Source organism: Budorcas taxicolor, chromosome 2 (assembly GCF_023091745.1).
Source record: "Budorcas taxicolor isolate Tak-1 chromosome 2, Takin1.1, whole genome shotgun sequence".
In the NCBI taxonomy this organism is placed as follows: domain Eukaryota; kingdom Metazoa; phylum Chordata; class Mammalia; order Artiodactyla; family Bovidae; genus Budorcas; species Budorcas taxicolor.
The window spans coordinates 39888590-39912504 of NC_068911.1; the positions used below are offsets into that span (position 1 = coordinate 39888590).

At 55.5% G+C, this 23915-nt stretch overlaps 1 protein-coding gene across 7 annotated transcripts; it reads left to right on the forward strand.

The window, feature by feature from the left end:
• Positions 1-1968: 1968 nt before the first annotated feature.
• On the forward strand, positions 1969-21094 carry SLX4 (SLX4 structure-specific endonuclease subunit). 7 transcript variants are annotated; one of them, XM_052659242.1, is made up of 17 exons: positions 1969-1997; positions 3943-4080; positions 4508-5012; positions 6403-6624; positions 7780-7824; positions 8374-8563; positions 9414-9626; positions 10043-10251; positions 10364-10680; positions 11159-11393; positions 11769-11857; positions 12692-12838; positions 13828-13997; positions 14810-17019; positions 18597-18699; positions 19261-19677; positions 20131-21094. In XM_052659242.1, exons 3-17 carry the CDS (start codon positions 4667-4669, stop codon positions 20522-20524), a joined length of 5307 nt encoding a protein of 1768 aa, XP_052515202.1. In that variant the 5' UTR covers positions 1969-1997; positions 3943-4080; positions 4508-4666; the 3' UTR covers positions 20525-21094. The 7 variants fall into 7 exon arrangements, with proteins under 7 accessions (XP_052515202.1, XP_052515233.1, XP_052515240.1 ...); XM_052659273.1 differs by having other exon boundaries at positions 18600-18699; XM_052659266.1 differs by having other exon boundaries at positions 1975-1997; positions 4608-5012.
• The last annotated feature ends 2821 nt before the right edge of the window (positions 21095-23915 follow it).

Consider the following 23915-nt stretch of genomic DNA (forward strand, 5'->3'; position numbering starts at 1 on the left):
ACTGGACATGGAAAAATAGACTAGTTCCAAATGGGGAAGGGAGTACGTCAAGGCTGTATATTGTCACTCTGCTTATTTAACTTATATGCAGAATACATCATGTGAAATATCAGGCAAGATGAAGCACAAGCTGGAATCAAGATTGCTGGGAGAAATATCAATAACCTCAGATATGCAGATGAGGCCACCCTTATGGCAGAAAGGGAAGAACAACTAACTAAAGAGCCTCTTGATGAAAGTGAAATAGGAGAGTGAAAAAGCTGGCTTAAAACTCAACATTTAGAAAACTAAGATCACGGCATCTGGTCCATTCACTTCATGGCAAACAGATGGGGAAACAACGGAAACAGTGAGAGACTTTATTTTCTTGGACTCCAAAATCACTGCAGATGGTGCCTGCAGCCATGAAATTAAAAGACGGGCTTACTCCTTTGAAGAAAAGCTATGAGCAAACTAGACAGCATATTAAAAAGCGGAGACATTACTTTGCCGACAAAGGTCCGTCTAGTCAAAAATATGGTTTTTCCAGTAGTCATGCATGGATGTGAGAGTTGGACTATAAAGAAAGCTGAGCACCAAAGAATTGATTGATGCTTTTGAACTGTGGTGTTGGCGAAGACTCTTGAGAGTCCCCTGGACTGCAAGGAGATCCAACCAGTCCATCCTAAAGGAGATCAGTCCTGAATATTCATTGGAAGGACTGATGCTGAAGCTGAAACTCCAATCCTTTGGCCACCTGATGTGAAGGACTGACTCACTGGAAAAGACCCTGATGCTGGGAAAGATTGAAGGCAGGAGGAGAAGGGGATGTCAGTGCATGAGACGGTTGGATGGCATCACCGACTGGACAGACATGAGTTTGAGTACGCTCTGGGAGTTGGTGATAGGCAGGGAAGCCTGGAGGGCTGCAGTCCATGGGGTCACAAAGAGTCGGACACGACTGAGCAACTGAACTGAAGTGACGGTTCCACAACCTTGTGAATATACTAATAACCAACACTGTGAGAGTGAATTTTATGCTATGTAAATTATAACTTTAAAAAAAAATCCTAACTGTATCAGTTTCCCAAAAACTACTCCTCCTGTATTCGTCACTTCAGTAACTGAAACCACGTTCCCAGAAACTTAGAAATTCTTTTCCAGAAACCCACAAGTATTAACAACTAATTTGGTCACGGCAATTCAAACGCCTCAATATTTCTCCTTTTCCCCAGCTTCAACTCCTAAATCCAGGACGCCCTCATTTCTTGCCTGCATCACCGCAGCCTTCTGATGAGCCTTCAGGCTTGCCTCTCCAGACCAAGGTTCACACTGCAACTAGAAACTCCTTTAAAAACAGTATCTATGTCGGCTCCCAAGGACCCCAGGTTGAAGTTCGAACCCTTAATACGACTTATAAGGTCTCTCAGACTTCAGTCCGCGGCGAACCTCTCCGGCTTCGTGAGCCCCTCAAATCCTAACAACGTGCACCTGGGAGCCTGGAGAGGGTGGGCATCGCTTCACCTTCCCCGCCCGCACGAGGAAACCCGCCCCTCAGGCCTCAACCTGCTCGCAAGCGTCTCCGGGAGGAAGCCCGCGCTCGGTCGCTCGGCTCCCGCTCCCGCTCTGGCGCCCCCGTTTACCTGTCGGCTCCTGACGCAGATGCGCTCAGGGGCCGCCAATGAACCGGCATACATTTCCTGTGTGAACCGTGGTGCACCCAAACTTCAACTTCAAACTGCGGCGGAGCCCGAAACTCACCTCGACTCTTCCTCAGCACTTAGTAGACTTCTCCGGGAGCCGCCTACATAACCTCAGCCGCGCGGTCCTCTGGCGCCGCGCTCCGCCAGGTCCTGCCCCGCGCGCTTCAGGAACGCTCTCAGTCGCGCGCGCCGGCCGCAAAGGAGGATGGGACGCGAGTCTCAAGGATCCCCCTGCGCCCGCGCAGCCGCAATTATCCGCCGCGCATGCGCAGGGGCTTGGGTCGCCGTTGAGAAGGTGCTGCGGCCGCGCCAGAGGTAGGAGGAGTCGGGCTTTGAGGCCGAGAGTCTGCACCGGGGAGGAGGAGGTCCGGCCGCCTCAGGCCTTTCTCGGTCTCCTGAGAGAAAAGAGCCTTCCTCGCCCGCTGCCAACCGCGGTTAGAGGCAGGAGCCGGGCTTAGGTAGAGGGGGCCAGGGCTGTCTGAACGGAAGATGGGTGGGGGGATCCGGATACCCATGGGTCACGGCCCGGGCGTCCGACTGGCGATCGGAATTCGCCATCTGCCTTTGTAGCCGCCAAAGTCCTTGGCAGCCCCTCCCCAGATGGCAACCCGTGTGTCACCGGATTGGGGGAGGCGGGGGGTCCGCCCCGCACCTGCCCATTCATTCTTTCCGCGTCTGCAGTGAGCACGGCCGCGGTAGGTACCAAGCTGGGTAGGCAGAGTCCCCGGCCCTCTGGAAACTTGCCGTCTCGTTCGGATCTGTTACTCTTTAGCAAATACCGATAGAGCGCCTATGGCAGATACACTGTTTTAGACTAATACCGGCAGAGATGTCGCGACTCAGGGCGGTGTGGAGGCTGGAGTTTGCTCCAGCTACCACGTCCAACAGTTTGCTTGGCTTGATGTTCCAGGCGCTCAGACACGCATCTCTGCTTCTCTGTGCAGCCTTTGCTCCCACAACTTTCTCTGGTGCTCCCGATCGTACCAAACTCAACAGATTACTGTCGAGCACTTCAGTCAGGCACCTTGTCAGCCAAAGAGAATACAAAATGAGTGCGTGCCCTCCTGAAGTTTTGAGCTTAGTAGGGGACACAAAACAAGCTACTGAATAAAAATATAAGAGCTAATGCCCTGGAACCACACTGCCTGGGTTTGATCCCAGCCTGCCTCTTGAAAGGCTGTGAGAACTTGAGCCAGTTTCTCCTTCTTGTGCTTGGTTCCTTGCTGTAAAGAAGGGGTGTCAATAGGTCCTACCTAGTAGAGTTGTAAATATTAAACTAGTTAGACTTGTAAAGCACTTGGGACGGCTGCCTGCACAGTAAGCATTCAATAAATCTATTACATGTGATTATAACATGATAAACGCCACTGTGAAAACGGTGTGTGATGATAGAAAATAAATGGGAGTGGAGAGGGTTCAATTAGATAAAGACTGAGAAAACAAGCTTCTCTAAGGAGATGGAAGATGAAAATGAGCTAGCCATGCAAAGTAGATTTTAGGTGTGTGTGTCTGCCCCACTCTGGAAAACTAGATGATTAGTGGATTACCTGGACCGTGGAAACTGCCTTATGGTATCTGAAATGAACACTCTACCATTGGGTTATTCAGTTTTGATTTTCAAAACTCCACTAAACTGTGCCAATATAAATAATCATGCCGGTAAGGCCCAGCCTTTGCACATGGACAGCGTTCTGGTCACGTGAGTTAGGAGAGTTGCTGGGGTGAGAATAGAGAAAAGTGACCTTTTTCTGATTTGGAAACATTGGTTCTGTCAATGAAGGATGAGCCTGCTGTATTCCTGTCTTTGGTTTCTTCCTGAGCGTTCAAGTGCACATTCCCTCCTTCTGTCTGTTATTATATTGCTTGCTGATAGAGCCTCTGAGAGCTGAAGGCCTTGGACCAGAGATAGTTTTTCTGGATTCAGGGACCATCTTGATTCTGTGGTGACCGCTCTTCATGGGATTCATTCCCTAGACTCTGGTTACTCTTCCAAGATGCACACATTTTTCTGCCCATGGAAGAACACGCTTTGACACGTCTTTAGGTCCCTCTCCCCTGTTGCTTTGTGGTAGCCTGTAGGATGATTAGTTTGTGTTAACCAGGCTATAGCTGAGTATTTGACAGTATTTGACAGTATTTGAGTATTTGTTACCCTAAAGACTTTTCCCATACTCCACATGCTCTTGTACCTTCCTGGGAGAAATGGCATAAAATGACAATATCTATCTAATTACACTTAAATGCTTTTGGTTTTTCTCAGGTGAAAACTTAAATGGACCAAATGTGCTTTATCACCATGGAGATCCTGGAGAATCACCTGAGCACCAGGGCCATGTGTATTCTCTCTGGGAGGTGTCTACTGGACAACAGACCCTTTCAGATGTGAACTTTAATAAAGGTAAGCTTTCAGTGTGCTGAACAAAGGTTCAGTTTGAAGAAAGACATTTTTTAAAATTTATTTATTTATCTTTCTTGGTTGTGCTGGGTCCTCACCATTCTTGGACTTTCTCTAGTTGCCGTGAGCCAGAGCTACTCTTCATTGCGGTGCATGGGCATCTCATTGTGGTGGCTTCTGTTATTCCAGAACCCAGGCTCTAGGCTCACAGGCTTCAGTAGTTGCCGCACGTGGGCTCAGTAGCTGTGGCCCATGGGCCGAGTTGCTCTGCGGCACGTGGGATCTTCCCAGACTGGAAATCAAACCCATGTCCCCTGCGTTGGCAGGTGGATTCTTATCTACTGGACCACCGGGAAGTCCAAGAAAGACATTTGAAATCATTATGGAGAGAGGGAACAATACATCCTGCTCAACTGTGCAAACTCTCCAGGTATTACAGTGAGAAGCAGCGACGAACCATAATGAAGCTTCCAGTGTGAATGAGGCCTGGCTAGGCTCACACTCGGGTTCACTTTCTCACCTGTGCACAGGCCCGCATATCGACCCTCACTTCTCCGAAGACGAGCCTGAAAACCTTCAAACCCGTCAGATGATGGATGAGTCAGATGATGACTTTCAGGAACTCTGTGCCAGCTTTTTCCAAAGGGTGAAAAAGAATGGCCCCAAGGAAGTGTCAAAGGAAAAGAAGACACAAAAGGCCTCCAACGGCACCCAGATAAGAAGCAAACCAAAAAGGACCAAACCAACTGCTTCTAAGAGCAAAACCCCGCAAGGCCCCACTGAGAGGAAAACTTGCCCTGGCAGCCAGGTCCCACGGACTCAAAAGCACAGGGCACCCAAGAGGCCAGAGACTGAACCAGCTCCCCCTGAAAACACCGAGGGAGGTGTACACACTTCTGCTGTACTCCAGGATAGCACATGGAGCACCCAGACAGGTAACAGTCAGAACCTCTGCCAGAGAGAACACCAGAGGTGATTTGTACCATTTTAAACCAAGGATCAGAAAACTTTCTGAAAGCTAGTAAGTTTCTTTGGCTTTGCCGGCCATACAGTCTCTGTCACAAACTATTTCTTAGACGATGTGTAATTGAATGGGCTGTGTTCCAGCAAAACTTCATTTACAAAAATAGGCAGCCTGCCCAAGACCATAGTTTGCTGACTCTTGTTTTAAACAATAGTCATTAAGAAAATAATCATAACCGTTGTATGAATTCTCTACATGATATATTTGGGGCCATCTGCTCTTTCATTTTCCTATTAACGTTTACATCATGCAGTTAACATGAGTTTGTGGGTTTTTTTTTTTCATGAACATAAAAATAATGCTACTTCTCTCATTTTCTTGGGTTCATTCCAAAGTGGGTAAGTTACAGTGGGTGAGCCAATTTGGTTAGGCTGCTGAGAAGGTAGAAGGCATATGCCATGTGGGTTTAGAGTCCCAGGAGACTCTTCTTGTCCTTCCTATCTCTTCCAAACACCTTTTATTCTTCTCTGTTTATTTGTTTAAAGCAACTTGCTCACCCTGCTGCCTTGGTGTATTAAACCACATGCTCAACATACATTCTTCATGCAGAACTGAAAACCAGCCTTGCGTATATAAGACAGCACAAGATCTTTGGACTCCTGAGTTCTGTTTCTAAATTTTTCTCACGTTCACTTCCTGATCTTAAATAATGTTTTTTACCTATGTGGTCAGCATGACCTCCCCAGTGCAGTGGTGGTAGAGCCTTAGCTCACAGAGACTGTTGTAAGGCTTCATTAATGTTGCCAAAACGTTTTGGTCTTTCACGCTTCCTTTGAGAGTATAGTGAAAGCTATGCTTGATTTCCCCCAGAACACTGCACTGCTCCCCCCAAAAACACACCTGCGAGGGTGACATGCAGCATCAGGGGCTGCATGGATCCCCCCAGAGATCATCTTCAGACACCAAGTTAAAGGAGAACTTCTGACCTAGAAAGATATGTGTCTGTCATTAATAACTCTTTAATAACAGCTTTATAGGGATACAATTCACATTCTATAAAATTGACCCCTTTCAAGTGGATGGTTCAGTGACTTTATTCACAGAGTTGTGCAGCCATCCCCACCACTTAATTTTAGAACATGTTTGTCACCTCAGAAATGTGCCCCCTCCCATCACAGATACATATGGCAGGGGTGTTTTTATCACCACAAACAGTGAGGCTACCAAAAAACAATCAGTACTTTAGAGTTACACCTAATGTAGTCAGTAAAGGACCCATTTGAAATCTGAGGTCTTTGAAACTAGAAGAACCTTTGGTTTCTCCTGCTAGAACTGATGCGTGTGAATGTTCTCCTTGCCAGAGGCCACCACGGACAGCCTCTCGCAGCCCCCTCCTTCCTGTTTGACTGCAACGGCGCCAAGTCCCTCCAAACCCAGGGCGGCAGAGCTGGTGCTCCAGCGAATGCAGCAGTTCAAGAGAGCAGACCCCGAGCGCTTAAAACATGCTTCCGAAGGCTGCTCGCTCGAGGCTGCACCTGAAGAAAATGTCCCAAAGGGCCCTCAAGATGGGATGGCGGTGAACGGTATGAAGGAAGCGCTGTCTTCCCAACAGGGATGATGTTGGGGGAAAGGGGTCAGGAAGGAGCCTGCCTTCTCAGCCAGGGGTGGGCCTTCTGCCCCACGCTCTGCCTTTGCCACTCTGGCCAGAGAACAGAGGGTCCCCTGGGTCATTTCTCACTTAGCTTCTTTGAGAAGGTTACCACTTCCTCTTTTTTCATTTTGACTTATTACAAAAATTTTCCCATTCAAAAGAATCAGAAAAATATATTACAATGAAATCCCTATGCCCTCAACCTAGATTTAACAAACAGTGGACATTCTGCCACACCTTTTTTTGTCTCTGTAAATGGACACTTCTTCCGTACCATCAGAAAGCAAGTCACAGACATCATGATGCTTCACCCCTAGACTCTCCTACATAACCACAATTCCATAAACACACGTGGGTCCAGAACACTGCCTGCTCGCATTCACATTTCCCCGGCTGCCCCAAGGACTGCTTCTGTAGCGAACTCTTCCTGAACGAGGGTTCGTCACACACTGCTTAGAGCTGTGGCTCAGTAGTGTCTCTGGTCTAGACTCTATAACAGTCTCTTATCTTGTCCTTGTTTTTTGTGATACTGACTTCTTGAAAAATCCAGGACAGTTGTCTTTTAAAACTCCCCACTTGGTGGATTTGCTTGTTTCTGCCTGATGTCATTTAACCCTTTCCTGCAGGGAAGTGCCATCTGCTGCACATTGTACCACCCCAGGAGGCTCGTACTGTCAGTGGCGCTTTATCCCCTAAATAGCAGGAATCCTCACCCCTGGTGAAAATACACAAAAGGAAAAGAAATAGGAAGAAACTATTGACAGACCTGCAGCCAGTAAATCCATAGTTTCCCGGTATTTACTTGCAGGTTTCACCTCAGGACTACTGAGCATTGTCAGGCTACCCCAAAGGCCCATGCAGGTGACACAGTGATGTGGCATCAGTCCTTGGTCCACGGGGCACCAAGGGGTGCAGAGGGGTCACTCAGCCAGTGCATGAGCCCAGCCCCTGCCCTGCATGTGACTGAGTTGTTTCCATCAGTCTTCTTCACATCATACCCAGTAATCAGGAGAGAGAAACCATTTCTTTGTTTAAAAAAAGTACTGGACCAAAATGAAGTGTGGTGCTTTTCTGGCTTTGTTCTCAGGGCACATCCCACATGAGTGCCAAGGGTCTGCTCCAGCAACATCAGGTATGACGGCCACAACAGTGGGCACAGCTGCCTTGGGCACCATCCCAAGATTAGAATCAGTCCATCCTCTGGTCTGATGCCAAGAAAAACCAAGAGCAGCATTTGACTCTGACCTGGAGGGGCAAGAAAAAGTCAGAGCAGTAGGAGAGGTTGAGCTTTAACGAGGAAACCTAGGATTCCTTGCAGTAGGAGCCTTACAATCCTGGGATGCCCAGGGTTGCCACTTTAGCAGAAATGGGAAACAAAAGGCAAATTCTTCAGGGCTCTGGTGCTCAGAGAGTGGTCCTGGACCAGCCACAGTGGCCTCGCCTGGAAGTTGGCCGAAATGCAGAGTCTCAGGCTCCACGTAGCCCCCCAGAGTGCCAGCCTCCTGACCTGCACTTTAACGAGCTTCCTGGGGGTCCTTGCGCCTGTTAAAAGTTTGGGGAGTACCCTGCTTGGTGTCCGGTCTCCCTGGGCTGGGTCTGGGCTCCTCACGCCCCACCCAGCGTCCTTGCCCCGTGAGGTCCAAGGACGAGCTGGTCCTCATGGGTCCTTGTGTCTCCACAGGGTGTGGACCCGGGCTCCCCGCCACAGAAAGTGACACTGCAGTGGCCTTGGCCCTCCAGCAGGAGCTTGGGCAGGAACAGGCGTCCACACCCGACAACAGCCTGGAGGAGACGGGGTTGTTCTTTTGCCAGATCTGTCAGAAGAACCTCTCAGCCATGAACGTGACACGGAGGCAGCAGCATGTGAACCGGTAGGAGCAGCTCGGCTGTCACCTGACTGTGCTCACCTCGCCCGTAGATGTGACCAGCTCCAAGGCTCCTGTGGAATCTCCTGGGCTCCAGGGGGGGTCTTGAGATTAGTACTTCAGTATCAGGGTTGGTCCAGCCTTGCTTTTTTTTTTAAACAACAGCTTGAGAGATAATTTGTGTTCCGTGCAATTCAGCCATTTAAAATGAGCAGTGCAGTCATGTTTACTTAGTGCATTCAGAGTTGTGCAGCCGTCACCACGGTCAGCCCCAGACCCATGAAGCAGGCACCCCCATTTCCCTCTTTTCCTCAGCCCCTGGCAGCCACTCACCTGCCTTCGGTCTCCAGGGACTTGCCTGTTCCAGACATAAGTGGACTCACAATCTGTGGCCTTTCGTGTCTGGCTTCTTTCACTCAGCAGAGTTTGTGCCGTCCGTGGTGTGCTGTCTCAGTGCTTTCCTCCTTTTTATGGTTTGATGATATTCTGCTGTATGGATGGACCGCATCTTGTTCATCCATTCTTCCACTGATGGACATCTGTCTCCACCTTTTGGGTTTTGTGATTAGAGCTACTGTGAACACGCTTTTCATGTATTTGCTTGAGTATCTGTTTCCGGTTGCTGGGTCATATGTTGACTCTGGTGACTCTGTGTTTAATATATCCTAGCTTTCCTCAGGCACCTCTGCTCACAGAAACCTAAATGCAGTGTCTGGAGGCCGACTGCAGGCTGTGGGGAGGGACCAGCTTGTGGGGGGAGCAAGCCTTGGCCCACAGCACGACCACACTGACCTGAGCCCTGTCTACAATCACATGGTCAGGGAAGGGTGGTCCCACCTTTGCTGTCTTCCTCCAGGTGCTTGGATGAGGCTGAAAAGGCACTGAGATTCCCCACGCCTCAGATCCCTGAGTGCCCCCTCTGCGGCAAGCCATTTCTCACCCTGAAGAGCAGAATCAGTCACCTGAAACAGTGTGCGGTGAAGATGGAGGTTGGCCCGCAGCTCCTGCTCCAGGCTGTGCGCCTGCAGGGGGCTCAGCCCGCGGGCACCTCGGGCACTCCGGCACCCAGGTAAGTCAAAGGAAGAGGAAGAGAGATCAGAGTATGTTGATTTTTTTAAAAAAAGAAAAAGGCCTTTTGTAGTGGTGGAGGACAACAGAGCGCTGACTCTGGAGATGAAACGCTTCAGAAGAAAACTGGGCACAGTCTCCACAGGGACCGGGAGGGGACAGCGCTCCATCCTCAGAGGCTCGGGAACAGACCAGCTGGCATGGACTGGTTTCCACGAGTCCTTCCTGAGATCCCCCTGTCCCTAACAGTTTGAGCACAGAAACTGCTGATCCTTCTGTATGTTGAATCCACATTTACCCATCTCCTCTCATTCCCCCCACCGAGGAGAAGGGGTCCAGCCCTCCCAGGTCGAACCTCAGAGCAGGAACTGCTCACCCCTCTAGCTCATTCACCTTTCGGTCTGGTTGCCATTTAAGCCTCAGCGATGGAGCTGGCTGTCTGAAGCGGAAGGGAGCCACCACCAAGAAGGAGCCACGGAAGAGGCGGAAGGTCCCTGAGCCCGAGGCGCCCTCCGAGGACCTGTTGGTAGCCATGGCTCTGTCCCGCTCAGAGACGGAGCAGCAGGCGGTGCCGGCCGCGCTCAGGCTGGGGAACGCTTTTGCAGAGAGGACGAGGCTAGGAGCAGGTGCGGCGGCTGAGTGGGGTGCTGAAAAGCCTGGCCGTGCAGCAGCTGCCAAAGCTTCCCCTGGGGTCCCTGGTGGGAGGACGACTCCGTGCTGCTTCTGTTTTTTCTCCAGAGAAGAAGACCCACAAGAAGAAAGCCCCCACGTCCCCCCCACAACTGTTAGTCCAGGATGCGGAGACCACGGGCCGGCAGATACAGGACCGCCTGGCCCAGCTCCTGTCGGAGGAGGTGGAGCCGTCCAGCACGCCGCCACTCCCCACCAGCAGGATTCTAGAGGAAGAGCTGGCCAGGGGCAGCCGGGCCCTGCGACCCCCCGGGGGGGCACAGAACCTGCTGTGGGAGGCCAGTGCCCTCACCGGGGCTAGGGCCCTGGAGTCCTTCTACACGGCCAGCCTGGTGCCTCCTCTGGTGCCCCAATGGCCTGCCAAGGTGTGCTCCCTTCCGGTGGGGCAGGTGGGCTCAAGGGGAGCAGGTGGCGGCTCCAGCTGCGGCACCAAGCGCAGAGAGGAGGAAGCCGGGTGCCATGGTGTGGAGTCTTGTGTATTGTCTTTGCAACAACCAGATGGTTCGCACAGTAGGAACAGGGAGGCCCACAGGTTTCTAAGCGTTAAGATTCTGGAGAGTTCAGAATGCAGGGTCCCAGGTCCTGCCCCGGACTGGTATAATCTGCCTGTGATGGGACCCAGGAACAAGACAGGCCTGTGTACAGGAATCGGCACTCACCTGCTTGAAGCAATTTAGATGCCACTAGGAGGGCGGGGGCCCTGCCAAGACAGAGGTGCCTACTGACGGGTAACAGCGACAAGCTTCCCAAGTGGCTCTGGCTGGGGCTCGCTTCCCAGGGACCCTCAAGGTGGTGGCGGCTGTGGAGGCCACATGCTCACTCTGGTTCACCTACTTCTTTCAGGGTCTCACACAGGAGCCCGTGCGGCTGCCACAGCCACCCAAGCTGCCAGAACTGAGTGTGGGAGCACCCGCTTCTGCCCCTGGCACCCACCCCGTGAGCCACAGCCTCTGGAGCCCAGCACCCTCCGCCAGCCAGAGGGAGCGCCAAGCCCTGCAGGATCTGCTGGAGCTGGCGGGAGAGGGGTTGCCTGCCAGCCCATGCAGCAGGGACCTGGCCAGCTCAGGGGGCACTGCAGGTGAGACCCCGACCCTCAGGGCCTCCCCACCCCGGTACCAGGGCCGCGATGGCCGCTTGGGTCCACAGTCCCAGTTCACCCTGTCTGACGGGAGGAGGTGGTCTCTCTGGGTGCTTTCCTTTCTCCTCAAAGGTGAATGTGACTCAGGTGAGTCCGTCAGTTTTCCTTCAGCTTTGACTGAGGACAGAGCCTTCTGCCAGAGCGAGTGGTCGTGAGGGTTGATTTCGGCTTTCTCTCCAGAGTACAACTCTGTTGGGCAGGGGTGGCGGTGCAGGTGGCCTCTGGACAGTTCGCCTTCCACGACGACATCCTCGGGTCGGCCAGGTGATGCTCTTTCCCAGGTGGTTGATGATTTTAACCTGCAAATCCTTTTAGGGATGGACTTGTCGCTCGGTGGACTTCCACTGACTGGGTTTGTCCTGCCAGCCAAGGAGAAGTACCCGGAGGAGGGCGGCCAGGCTTCGGTGAGCACGTCTGGTCCTGCTCGCGGCTCCATGGTCGTGGCTGCAATGCTTGTTGTATGTTCAGTGCGGCCGGCTCACAGCCAGCCTCCAGGCCCTGCAGAGTCCACGGGCGCCCCTTGACGGCCTCTGAGCTGAGCCAGGTTCTGTCCCTTCCGTTGTTGAATCCCAGGGGCACCTCAGTAGGCTCCCAGGGCCAGGCCGGGGGAGCACCCTTGCTCTGTGAGGGTGCTTCATCCAGCCAACGGGACTGACCAACTGACTCGTGAGAGTCCTGGAGGCCTCCAGCTAACAGTTCATGTTCTGTACTGGTGACTTTCTGGGTTAGAAACTGGGTTTTCCTTAGAGAAGGTGTCATCCCGTGAGCACATTGGTATCAGCCGAGCGCTTGTCACCAAGTTCTCCCTGGGGATGTGGCATCTGTCAGAGAAGGGACATGGACTCCTTCTAGCCAGCCCCACAACTGCTTGGGCTCAGGTCCCACCTGTCACATCCGGCTGGGCTGATGGCTTCCTCATGGAGACCTAGCAGCTGCTGACCCTGCCACCGCGTCCTGGCGAGGCTGTCACCCACGCCTCTCCACGCGCCGGGCCTCCGTCTTCACGGGCCGGGCCTCCTGTCTAGGCCAGGGAATTGGGTGTGACAGAGAACTTGAGAAAGGACTGGGTCTTGCTGTTTCCTGTCTCTGAGGGCCTGAAGGTAACCTCAGGGTGGAGCCCGACATTGGACCTTGTGAGGCAGGAGGCCCTCACTGGCTGCCTGCACCCCTTGCGTTGGGCACCTGCACGGTTCGGGGGCCCACAGGTGGGAGTGGCCGCTCTCCCCCTCTCGTTGCAGCTCGCCCTTGGTCTGCTGGTGGCCGACTTCAGTGCCATGGTCAACAACCCTCACCTGAGTGACGTCCAGTTTCAGACAGACAGTGGGGAGGTGCTCTATGCCCACAAGTTTGTGCTCTATGCCCGATGCCCACTTCTCATGCAGCATGTGAGTGCGTGGCCAGGCGGCCTGCTCCCCCTTTGCTCTTGTCCCTCCTCCCTCCCCTCCCTCTCACCCCTCCTCCCCCTCCCCCTCCCCTCTGTGCCCAGCCTCTCCCTCTCTTCCTGCCCCTTTCCTCCCCACACCCCCACTCTCTGCCCACTGCCCCTGACCTGTTCTTCCCCTGATGCCATAAAGGTTGTACTTCCCTGGAGAAGACAGGTTTGAGGTCAAGAAGTGCTATGAGGAGATGAGCTCAGGGCTGGGAAACATCAGATTTCTTGTTCCGTTGAATAAAAATCCTGTTTTCCCTAGAACTGTTTCCTTTCCCTCTATTTACATATCAGTAAAGTCTTATGGAGAAGGAAATGGCAACCCACTCCAGTGTTCTTGCCTGGAGAATCCCAGGGATGGGGGAGCCTGGTGGGCTGCCGTCTGTGGGGTCACACAGAGTCGGACACAACTGAAGTGACTTAGCAGTAGCAGTCTTATAATCACCTTCTGTTTTTTTCTGCCATGCTGTGTGGCTTGAAGAATCTTAAATTCCCCAACCAGGGATTGAACCCTCACCCTTGGCAGTGCGAGTGTGAAGTCCTAACCACTGGATCACCAGGGAAGTCCCTAACTGACCTCATTAAGGCTGAGCTGCTATGACATTTCTGTGTTGTCATATCTTGACTTGAACGTGTCATGGACTTGAACGTGGCATCACAAGAATCCCGGAAACTGCTGTCAGTCTCGTCAGAAAGTTCTAGTGCCTTTGATAGGCTTGTCAACAGAGGACTGACTGGCTCCTTAAGCCTCTATCGCTGACTTGACTTTGGAAACAGACAGGTTTTGTGCCCTAACCTGAAGAATTCCTGGTCAGCTAAATGGAGCGACTCTGGCTAATGCCCGTCCTAGGACGAGATCCAAGGCGCCAGAACCTCCTGAGTCCTGTTTTGCCCTGGGTCACGGCTGTCCCGTCAGTAACTCTTCCATGTGCATCTGTCCCTCAGGTAAACAGTGAAGCCTTCCTGGCCGAAGAGGATGGTGACTTGAGGCGCCAGCGCGTGCTGCTGCGTGACGTCAGCACCGAGGCCGCCCAGGCATTCCTGCATTACCTCTATGCTGCTGACACCATCCTGACTCCCCAGCTGGCCCCTGACCTGCGCTCTCTGGCCCAGAGGTCCGGGCTGTTCTTTCCACTTACTTCTCGGTTTTTGACAGTAACCGACAGGGATTATCTGGTTGATGGCCCATGAGAGGTCAGGGCTGAGTCCTTCCTGTACCTTTTAATCCCAAGTTTATGGCCAGTGGTGACCTTAAACAGGGTGTACTGACCAAGATTCTGGCCACAGGGAACACTTGGAGGGGAGCCCAGTGGCTTTCACTCGCTGGGAGTGACGAAGGGGTGGTCTCAGGCCCCAGCCCCAGCAACACCACCCCTCGGCAGTTCCGCCACCAGAGCTGCCCAACGGCCACCCCTCCAAGTCTGAGAAGGCGGACGTCAGCAGGATGCTTGCTCTGACGCTCCTGACACTGCAGCTGCCTGGTCTCTCCACCCCCGTGTCCTGCTTCCACCTCTGGGGTGGAACCTGGGGAGGGGCGGGCTTGGCCTCCGGGGTCTCCAAGGTGCCGATGAGATGGCAGAGCTCCAGGCAGGCCGGCGCACGTGTCCGGGCTGACCCAAACCGGCCTGGGCGACCCCATGTGTGTCAGTCCCGGTGCTTTGGGTCCGGTCACAGGACCACCCAGCCCCGCTGTCCCACCTCAGCTCTCGCTCAGGCTGCACAGTGAGGCTAGTGGACCCTCCCCAGATGCTGTTTCTAGAGCTGAGTGGCCTGGGGCATTGCTGGGCGTGGACATGGGCACTGTCTCTGCAGGGGAGTGGGGAAAGGCCAGGGAGAGTCACGGCTGTGGGGACTCCTGCCCCGAGCCTCCTGAGCCAGGGCGCTACCTCTGCGCAGGGGGTGGTGACGCGTGGCTTTCCTCTTGCAGGTTTGGGGTGAGTGAGCTTGTTCACCTGTGTGAACAAGTGCCCTTTGTGATGGATGCAGAAGGTGGACAGGCAAAGGAGCAGGAAGACGACGCTGACGGCAGAGTGGAGACTTTCCGAGAGCTCCTGCACTTTGTGTGGCTGGGTGAGGAGGAGGGAGCAGAGGCCCTGCTGAAGCCGGAGGGCCGCGAAGAAGACAGAGAAAAGGTCAACGAGGAGGAGATGGAAGAAATTTATGAATTTGCAGCTACTCAGCGAAAGCTGCTCCAGGGGGAGAAAGCTCCAGAGCCAGAGGAAGAAGCTGACCTGCTCGGGGAGGATGGTCCAGTTTCGGGGGAAATCCTCACAAGTGAACAGGATAAAGAACAGCCAGAAAATGCAGAGCAGGTGGAATCATCCGGGCCAGGAAGAGATGAGACCCCAGCCACATGGGGAAACACGAGACAGTCCACACTTCCGCCCCCCAGCGACCAGGCTTTGAACGGGGGAGAGAGAGCAGAGGCCCCAGAGGGAGCACTGGCTCCTCCCTGCTCCTCCAGCCCCGCCCAGGGCCGGCCAGAGAGGCAGGAAAGCGCCCCTCTGTGCTCAGCTGATGATGATAACGTTCAGCAGCCTTTTTCATCACCTCAAGCTGGATACTCTGAACTCTCCCGGGTGACGAGCGATTGGGAAGAAGGAAACAGGACCATCCAAGAAAGGGAGGTAGAGGGGTTCCATTCCCCTGCACACCAGCAGGCACCCCCCTCACGCTCATGCTTCTTCCCACCGCAGCCCCATCAAGGCCAGAGTCCTCGCCAGCCACGTCCTCACACTCGTCGCCCCAATGACCTGTCCCCACCAATACTCCAGTTGCAGGGCACAGCTTCCAGCATGGCCTCCCAGAACTTATCACTGAAGCCAAAGAAAGCCAGGCGCCTTCCCTCGTCACGTGAGGACCCAGGCCAGAAAGACAAGGAATGTAGTTCCGCACTGGAATGCAGAGGTAAAGGGGTCCTAATCTTCCCAGAAAAATCTCCACCCATGGATCTAACCCGGTCAGGACCTGGCCGCCGGAGCTCCAGGCCTGAGACCTCTCCCCACAGCATGAACAGAGAAGACGAGGTGATCCTGTTACTGGATTCAGATGAAGAGCTGGAGCTGGAGCAAACCAAAGCAAAGTCATTTCTGAACAGTCCCTTAGAAGACAAGAAAGTTCTGGAAGTCAGCGCCAAGTCCTCTGAACTGTTTTCCATCATTGACCTCGACGCGGAGCAGGAGCCTCCCCAAAGCCCACCAGGAAGCCAGGCCCTGCTGCCGCGGGAGGTGGAGGGGCGGCTAGGGGCCAGCATTGATGACAGCACCACGGACACCTCGTGGCTCGTGCCCGCCACCCCGCTGGCTGGCGGGAGCTGCGACTGCTCCTCGCAGACCCAGATCACAGGCCTCAGGGCCAGGCCACCAGCAGACCCGCTGGCTCTGCCCAAGCCCAGGGCCCTGTTAGAGAACAGGGACGAACCCGAAGCCACGAGTAAGTTTTCGGTCATCATACCCCAGACGTCGTCCCCACACCTGGGACCCGCCGCTCCTGGAGGCTCTGACGGGAGAAGGCAGGCCTGCAGCAGCCCATCCAGCCCCCGCCGCAGGCTCCTCCCACGTGCTTCTCCTCTGGCTCCCCGGCCCATCTTAGGAGGCCTCGCCAACCTCCCCAGGCAGCTCCCAAAGTGCCTGCCTCCTGCGCGGAGCCCGGCGGCTCAGGCTCCCGTGAGTGAAGTGGTGGAGGTGGAGGACAGTGAGGACGAGCAGGAGGCAGCCTCCCAACAGGCAAGCAGCAGCCCCCTGCTGGACGGTGACCCCCCGCTTCCAGCCGAGGACTGGTGCTGGCACATGGAGCCCCTCTCACCGATCCCCATTGATCACCTGAACCTCGAGCGGACAGGCCCCTTGAGCACCAGCAGCCCCAGCAGCAGGGCAGAGGGTGCCCCAGACAGCAGAGACTGCCACTCCCCGGCACTGCTGGGCACCACCCCAATCCGAGGGAGCTACACTGGCCGGAGGAAGTCTCAAGAGAAGTCCTCTGGGGCTGGCTCCCCTGGGAGCCACCGGCAGAGCTTTCTGAACTCAGCTCTGTGGGATGACTGGAACGAAGAAGATCAGAGGTCCTCAGAGGCGGCTCCTCTGCCCCAGACGCCGCGCACAGATGGAGCCCAGAGGTCACACAAGTTACAGACGCCAGGTGAGTAGTGGGAGGGTGTTTGTCTCTGTTTCATGCTGAGGGGCATGAAGTCATAATGACAGCGAGGGGCGGCCAGCCCTCCCCTTCCCTGCCTGACCTTCTCCACGGTTAGGGAGGAAAGGCCTGCGGTCAAACGTACACTTCTTAAGCTAGTAAGTATGGGGGCGTCCTAAAGCTGCCTGGATTCTGCGCTCACCTGGGCACCTATTAAGAACCCCTGTCTGCGGCCCCGCCCCAGAATACCTCACCAGCACTTCAGGGAGACTGTGATGAGCCCCTCAGGTTCATCTTAAGAGCAGACACGTGTGGCTCCTCAAATAGTCAAACAGTTGCCATTATCACCAGGTCATTGCACTCCAGCATTCAAAGACTTGAGACCGGGACTCAAACACGTCCTGCACACTCATGTTCACAGCAGCACTATTCACAACAGCCAAAAAGTAGGAACCACGCAAATGTCCATCAGCTGAGAAGTGAATAAAGGGGGCCCATCCCGACAGTGAGTCTTCTCAGCCATACAAAGCTCTGACACAGGCTACAACATGGACGAACCTTCAAAACATGGTGCTCGGGGAGAGAAGCCAGACTCAAAAGGCCACGCCGTGTGATTCCACTTATGAGCTGTCCCGATGGACAGGTCCACAGAGAGCGAAAGTAGATGAGTGATCACCAGGGGCGGTGGAGGCGGAGAACGGGGACAGACCGGCATGGAGCTTCCTCTGGGGAGTGAGATGTTTTACAACAAGAAAGAGGTGGGGGCTGCACAACGCTGTGAATGGTCTGAGTGCTACGGAATGGTTCACATGAAAAGTTACGTGACCGCCATCTCAAAAGAAAACCAGGCCAGGTTCCACCCCAGGGCTGCTGCTTCAGGAGGTCTGGGGTGTGACCAAGAATTTGCATTTCTAACAGGTGCCCAGGTGGCATGTGAGAACCACTTCGGGAGACTTGAGACCAGGGTATCTTAGAATCTGAGGGGAGATTCACGGGGGTGATAGACTCTCTGAAATTGTATAAAGAACCTTGTGCATTTTTCAGGAGACAGAGCCTGTTGTTTTCATTGGTGTCTCAAAGGGCTCCATGCTCATAAAAAGGATAAGAACCAAAGTCCAGATGTACCTAAATTGTCCCTAAGTTGTCTTTTAAATATTGATTTAAAAAAAAAAGAGCATTACTAAGATGTTATTCACATACCATAAAATTCACCCTTTCAAATGTACAATTCAGTACTTTTAATACAATATTCTACAACTGTCTGATTTCCAGGATGTTTGCATCATCACCTGAAAATAAATCCTGTCCCCATAAGCAGTCAACCCACTGCCCCTTCAGCCTGACCCCTGGCCACCACTTACCTGCCTTTGAGCCCCTAGCAGCGTCAGCACCACGGAGCCCTGGCATTCCCCGGGTGCTGTGTGATGCTTCCTGACGGGAAGGCAGGATGCCAGAGTCAAGCGGGGAAGGGTGGACATCACTGCTCTCCCAGAGCGAGGGCAGCGCGAGCAAAGTATCTGGGTGACACTCCCAGAGTCAGAAGAGGCCCTCCTGCTGAAACGTGTTTCTTTCGTTCTGTCCAGAAGGTGCTGATCGGAAGAAGAACTTGCCCCCGAAAGTGCCCATAACCCCAATGCCAAGGTACTCCATCATGGAGACTCCAGTGCTGAAGAAAGAGCTGGACAGGTCAGTGTCCTTCTGGAAAGCTCGTTCCGAGCAGACCCTCCCTCCCATGTGTGTCCAGGCTCAGCGAAGTGGGAAACAGGAGGGTCTGCTGTGGGGGTCCGCTCTGGGCTCTGGTGGCAGGAGCCTCTGGTTGGTGGGGGCTGTGCGTGACTCGGCTCGTCACCTACTGTTCCTCATATGACTCAGGGCTGAGAAACATGCTCCTCCAGGTCACTCGGTGGGGACAGGCCTCCACGTGCCACGTGGGTGGGAATGGGACTCTTGCCTTAACGGTCTGAGGATAGAGACCCGGTTTTTTAAAAGAACATCACAATTATCACATTCCAGTGAATTCCGCTGTTCATCCTGGGCCCCAGGGAGGTCCTTGCTACCCTGCCACTCACAACTCAGAGTGTGGTCCTTCTGGAATATTCCTGAGTCTGCTCTATGGGTATTCAGGATGGATACTGAGCTCTGAATGCTCATGAGTCAGGCATTTAAGATTCAAGTACACAAAGCCACCAGTTTAATTTGTTGATAACTGTTTGCTCTTTGCTGAAGTGCACCTGTTTCCCCATTAAGGTTTGGGGTCCGCCCTCTGCCCAAACGCCAGATGGTCCTGAAACTGAAGGAGATATTCCAGTACACTCATCAGACGCTGGAGTCAGACTCCGAGAACGAGGGCCAGTCCTCACAGCTGCCCTTGGAGGCTCCCTGCAGCCAGACCTACACCACCCAGACCGCTAAGGCTTCAAGGGCAGCTGGCCACACCCAGCTGGAGGCCCCTCCTGGCCGCATTCCCCAGAGGTCCAAGGGACTTGCCAAGACCAAGGGCCCCCAACATCACAAGCAGCAGCCTCGTGGCAGCATCTCTGCCCTGAGCGTGTCACCAGCCAAGGAGGAGCCTTTGGACCCTGGTGGGGACGCCCAGCTCCCGGCCTCGCAGGAGTCCACGGCCACGTCTGTGGACAGCGGGGACAGCTGCTGCAGCTCGCAGAGGTAACCGCGTGAGAACACGGCCGGCGTTCATAGGCCCTCTGACCCCGAGCCTTGAGAGTTGGCATAAGCGAGGCTTGACAGCCGACACTCAGAAATCCCAGTGGCCTTCTGGCTTTGGACGACAGGAGACTGCGGTGGGGTTAAAGGTCAGCCCCCTGGGCCTCCCAGGCAGACATCTGGGGCTCCCACACACTCGCCCACAGGTGGGGCCAGCCTAGTGCGGCTGCCCTCGGCATGAGATCCTGGCTGAGGGCGTGGTCCCGCTCAGGCCGGCAGCTACAGTGCCAGGGACATAGCAGCCTGGGGCTTCCTGCCGCCCCAGGGTTGTCCCTGCCACGTGCCGGGCTTGCAGGGGACACAGACACACACTCCTGCCCTCAGAGAGGCTCCTGGTCTTGGGGTGGAGGTGGAAAGAAGGGGTGTTGCAAGGTGTTACCGTCTGGTGCTTTTCAGCTCATCCTGTGAGTTTGGAGCGGCCTTGGAGTCTGTGGGAGAAGAGGAGGCAGGCGAGGAGGTGGTCAGCGCCTCACAGGTGGCCGTCCAGGCAGTGGCCACAGAGGAGGCCGTGCGGCGCTATATCCGCTCCCAGCCGGCCCTCTACCGCAAGGTCCTGCTGTACCAGCCCGTCGAGCTGGCGGAGCTGCAGGCTGAGCTAAAGCAGCAGGGCATCCACGTGGCCTCGGGGAAGCTGCTGGACTTCCTGGACACCCAGTGCATCACCTTCACCACGGCCGCCACCCGCAAAGAGAAGCTTGGGAGGAAGAGGCGGCAGCCCGCGGGCAAGAAGAGGGGCAGAGCCCGCAGGCCCGCTCCTCACTCCCCAGTCCCAGCTGTCAGCAGCCTGTGAGAGCCTGCGGCCCCTGTCCATCCACAGGCCAGGCCCCCGCGGTGCTTCCGGGTCTTCTGACCACACTCTCCCCCTATGAGTGACTGTCCTGGAACAGCCTGCTTTCAACATCCTGGAGTGTCCTCAGAGTGGTTTGCTGGATTTAGGGCCCAGCCACCCCCCTCCATTGGTGCCCACTGTTTGTCTCCACGTGTGTCAGGAGGGGTGATGGGCCACTGCCAGCTGCCAGGGTGAGGCCTGAGTCGGGCGTGTCTTCCCCTCTGTCCACCAGTCACAGGTGTCCGTGTCCTGAGACAGGCGGCAGGTCTAGCCTGCCCCAGCCCTGTCTTCCTTCTCAGTACTCGGGCCTCCACCAGCAGACCGACTGTCCACAGGCTCCAGGTGCTCTGCTGGCCCAGCTGTCCTGCCCAGTCACCTGTCATTGTCACCAGCAGCCTCCAAACCGAACAGTCCCGAAGGCCAGCACAGCGTGTAAGCCCCCAAATAAACAGTTCTTTGTTACCTGGTTTTGCCAGTGCATGTGGTAGCTGCGGAACACAGGTGAGGGCTGAAAAAGAAGAAAAGTTTGGTCTCTACGTCCTTGTGAATGTCTCGTCTGTTTCAAGTACAGTGTGGTTGATTTTATATGATGTGCAATAAAAAAATAAAGGCTTTACTGAAAGCTTCTAGATGCCACACTCCAGTAACGGGCTGTGGGGAGGGGCCCCCAGCACCCCCACACGTCTCCATCTCTGGGGGACCCAGGCCTGCTGGTTATTACCAATAGAGGTTTGTTCCCTCACTCACGCACACACTGCCCACCCACACGCCCACAGTCAAGAGTCCTCAGCAGGCGCTGAGCTCTGCCCTCTATGCTCCCCCGCTGGTTTGTTACCTACAGGCTCAAGCCACCCACCTGCAGGGTCCTTCCCCCTGGGTCAGAATCTGCATTTTAACAGGGTGTGTTTGTGAAGCTTGCTCTGGCCCAAGTGCCAGGCCCTGTGGAGAAGTGGGAACAGGCCAACACCTCTGGTCACCTAGGAGAGGCCTGTCCTGTGCTGGCTGTGATGGTCAGCGCTTGGGGTGGCCCAAAGGGACAGCTTCCCGGAAGAGGGGTTTGTGAGCTGGGCCTCAGCAGCATGCAGCGTTCGGGGAGGTGAAATGGGGCTTCTTGAACATGTATTGTGTGTCCTAATTCATGACCAGGCAGAGGGGGACCTGGCCCTCCCCGTGTCTGCTGCCTGGGGGTGGACAACAAGAGAGAAGCCGGGGCTCAGATCCCCACTTGATCAGACCAAAGAAGCTACCATGTGTGTCCTGTATGAAGGGCCTGAGGCCTCCTCCCCTGTGGGCTGTGTTAGGAGAACAAGATGAAGTCGGGCAGGAGGGAGCTGACCAGGTCCTCACCTGGGTCGCTGGATGGCTGGGAGACCCTGAGGCTCAAGTGCACAGTCCAGGGTCGGGGATGGGGGTCCTGGGAGCCTCCCTCCTCAGACAGCATCCCAACTCACATAACACTACCAACTCCAGGTGGATAAGGAGGCACTGGGGGAGGGATTAAAGTTGATAAAAAGCCACCCGCTGGTGAAGCCAGGGAAGGTGGGCCTGGGGGCCAAAGACCCTTGAAGACCCTGGCCTGTGTGGTCTGGCTGGGGCATCCCTGGAGGCCAGCAGGAGTCAGCAGCGGGCCTGGCCAGGCTCAAGGCACAGCCTGAACTGAGTGCAGAGCATGGAAAGGCGGGTAAACCAGCCCCTACAGGAAAGACCACGACATCCAGACAGTCGGTGGCGCCTGGGACAGCATGGCATTCAGGCACGAGGGACTAGGTCCGGCTAACTGACTGAAAAGGAGCCAGGGATGAGGGGCTGTCCTCCCACTGCCCACAGGGAGCCGAGGCCCGGCTGGCCAGGGCACAGGAAGGACGCACATTGAACTCCAGGCAGCGGAACCTTCGCCCGTCGGAGGAAATATTGGGACGCCCACGCTGCACTGTGATGTGACCTCCCGGGTGGGTTCCACTTCCTGTGGCCTGGCCTCGGCCTGGACAGGGCCACTCACAGCAGTCGAAGGAGGCCCACAGCCCAGCTTTAGCTGGGCCCAGGCAAGGGGGCCCCGGGGGCCCGCACAGCCCCAGAGAGGCCCCTGCAGGCAGGAAGCCTCAGGCTGTGGGCAAGCTGGGAAGGGCCCGTCCGGTGGACCTCAACTCCAGGTGGATGGAAAGCCCCAGAGTGAGAACCACCATGGAAGACGCCCACCCCAAGCACACAAACACCCCCAGGAGAGCCAGGAGAGGGCCCCGAACTTGTCAGAGCAGCCAGAGGAGGCAGCCTGGGGTTCCGGCCCTGCCAGTTACGTGCCATCCCTTCAGGGGTGGGTGGGGGATGGGGGAGGGAAGTCGGCGGGGGGCAGTGCCTACGCAGGGTGATCCCGAGATCCCCACAGAGGATGCTGTTTCCGCCCGTGCCCAGGATCCTGAGCGGTGGAGGGAGGAGCCGAGCAGCCTCCCGGCCTCTGCCGCGTGACAGGCACCCCCAGGCCCCTGTGGTTCCCACATCCTGTGGGCGCCTGCTCTCAGACGCCTGGGCTGCACCGCCGGGCGAGGCTGCAGCCGCCAGTCTGCACTCTGCCTGCCTGCACCCCAGGGGCGCTTCGAGGGCAGCCTCTGTGTGTCCCCCCAGCACCCAGCTGGCACGTGAGAGGGAGGGAGGGAGGGGAAGGGTGGCCAGGAGGGTGTCCCTGTACAAAGCACTTCCGATCAGCCGCCCTGGTTCCCCCTCTCCCCTCCATCACCCATGCAGCTCTTGACAACACATGGCCCCTCCCACCTCCCCTCACACACAACCTGCTGCACTTATCTCAGCCTACCACCCTCCTGCTCGCAGAGGGAAGCTGAGGCCCCCTCCCGTCACTCTGCCCCCACGTCATCACCTGCTGCTCTCGGTGGCTTCCCATAGAGTGGTTTGCTCCCTGTCTGTCACCAGAGGATGTCTTGTATTTCTCCTCCTTTGTAACTTTCTCACGTTCATGCTGGGCCGCATCCTTCCCCATCGAGGCAGCACGTTTGCTGAGGTCCACCTCCAGGGGCCTGAGTGAACCGCCACAGCCTGGTGTTTCAGGCGCAGCTGACCTGCCTCGGGGACAGGAAGACACCGCGGGGCACGGCTGAGGCAAAGGTGCTTGTTGGGTGCTAGAGAGAAGGAACGTGGGTGGGGGTGGGGGAGGAGGGGTGACCGTGCGGCCTGGGGCAGGACGCAGCTCCAGCCCTGGCCTGTCGGCTGCCTGCCGTGCAGCCTTGGGCAAATCCCTGAATGCCCCACACGCGCCTGGTTCCCTACCCCCACCCCCCCCACCCCACCAAAGGCAAAGGACTGCTGATGTGAGCCTGTCTCCTCTATAGCCTTGGCTGGACCA

Coding starts and splice junctions, on each gene's coding strand:
- SLX4 (XM_052659242.1), top strand. CDS start 4,667: ATGATGGATGAGTCAGATGATGACTTTCAGGAACTCTGTGCCAGCTTT. Junction 5,013..6,402: donor CACATGGAGCACCCAGACAG/GTAACAGTCAGA, acceptor TCTCCTTGCCAG/AGGCCACCACGGACAGCCTC. Junction 7,825..8,373: donor GTCTGCTCCAGCAACATCAG/GTATGACGGCCA, acceptor GTGTCTCCACAG/GGTGTGGACCCGGGCTCCCC.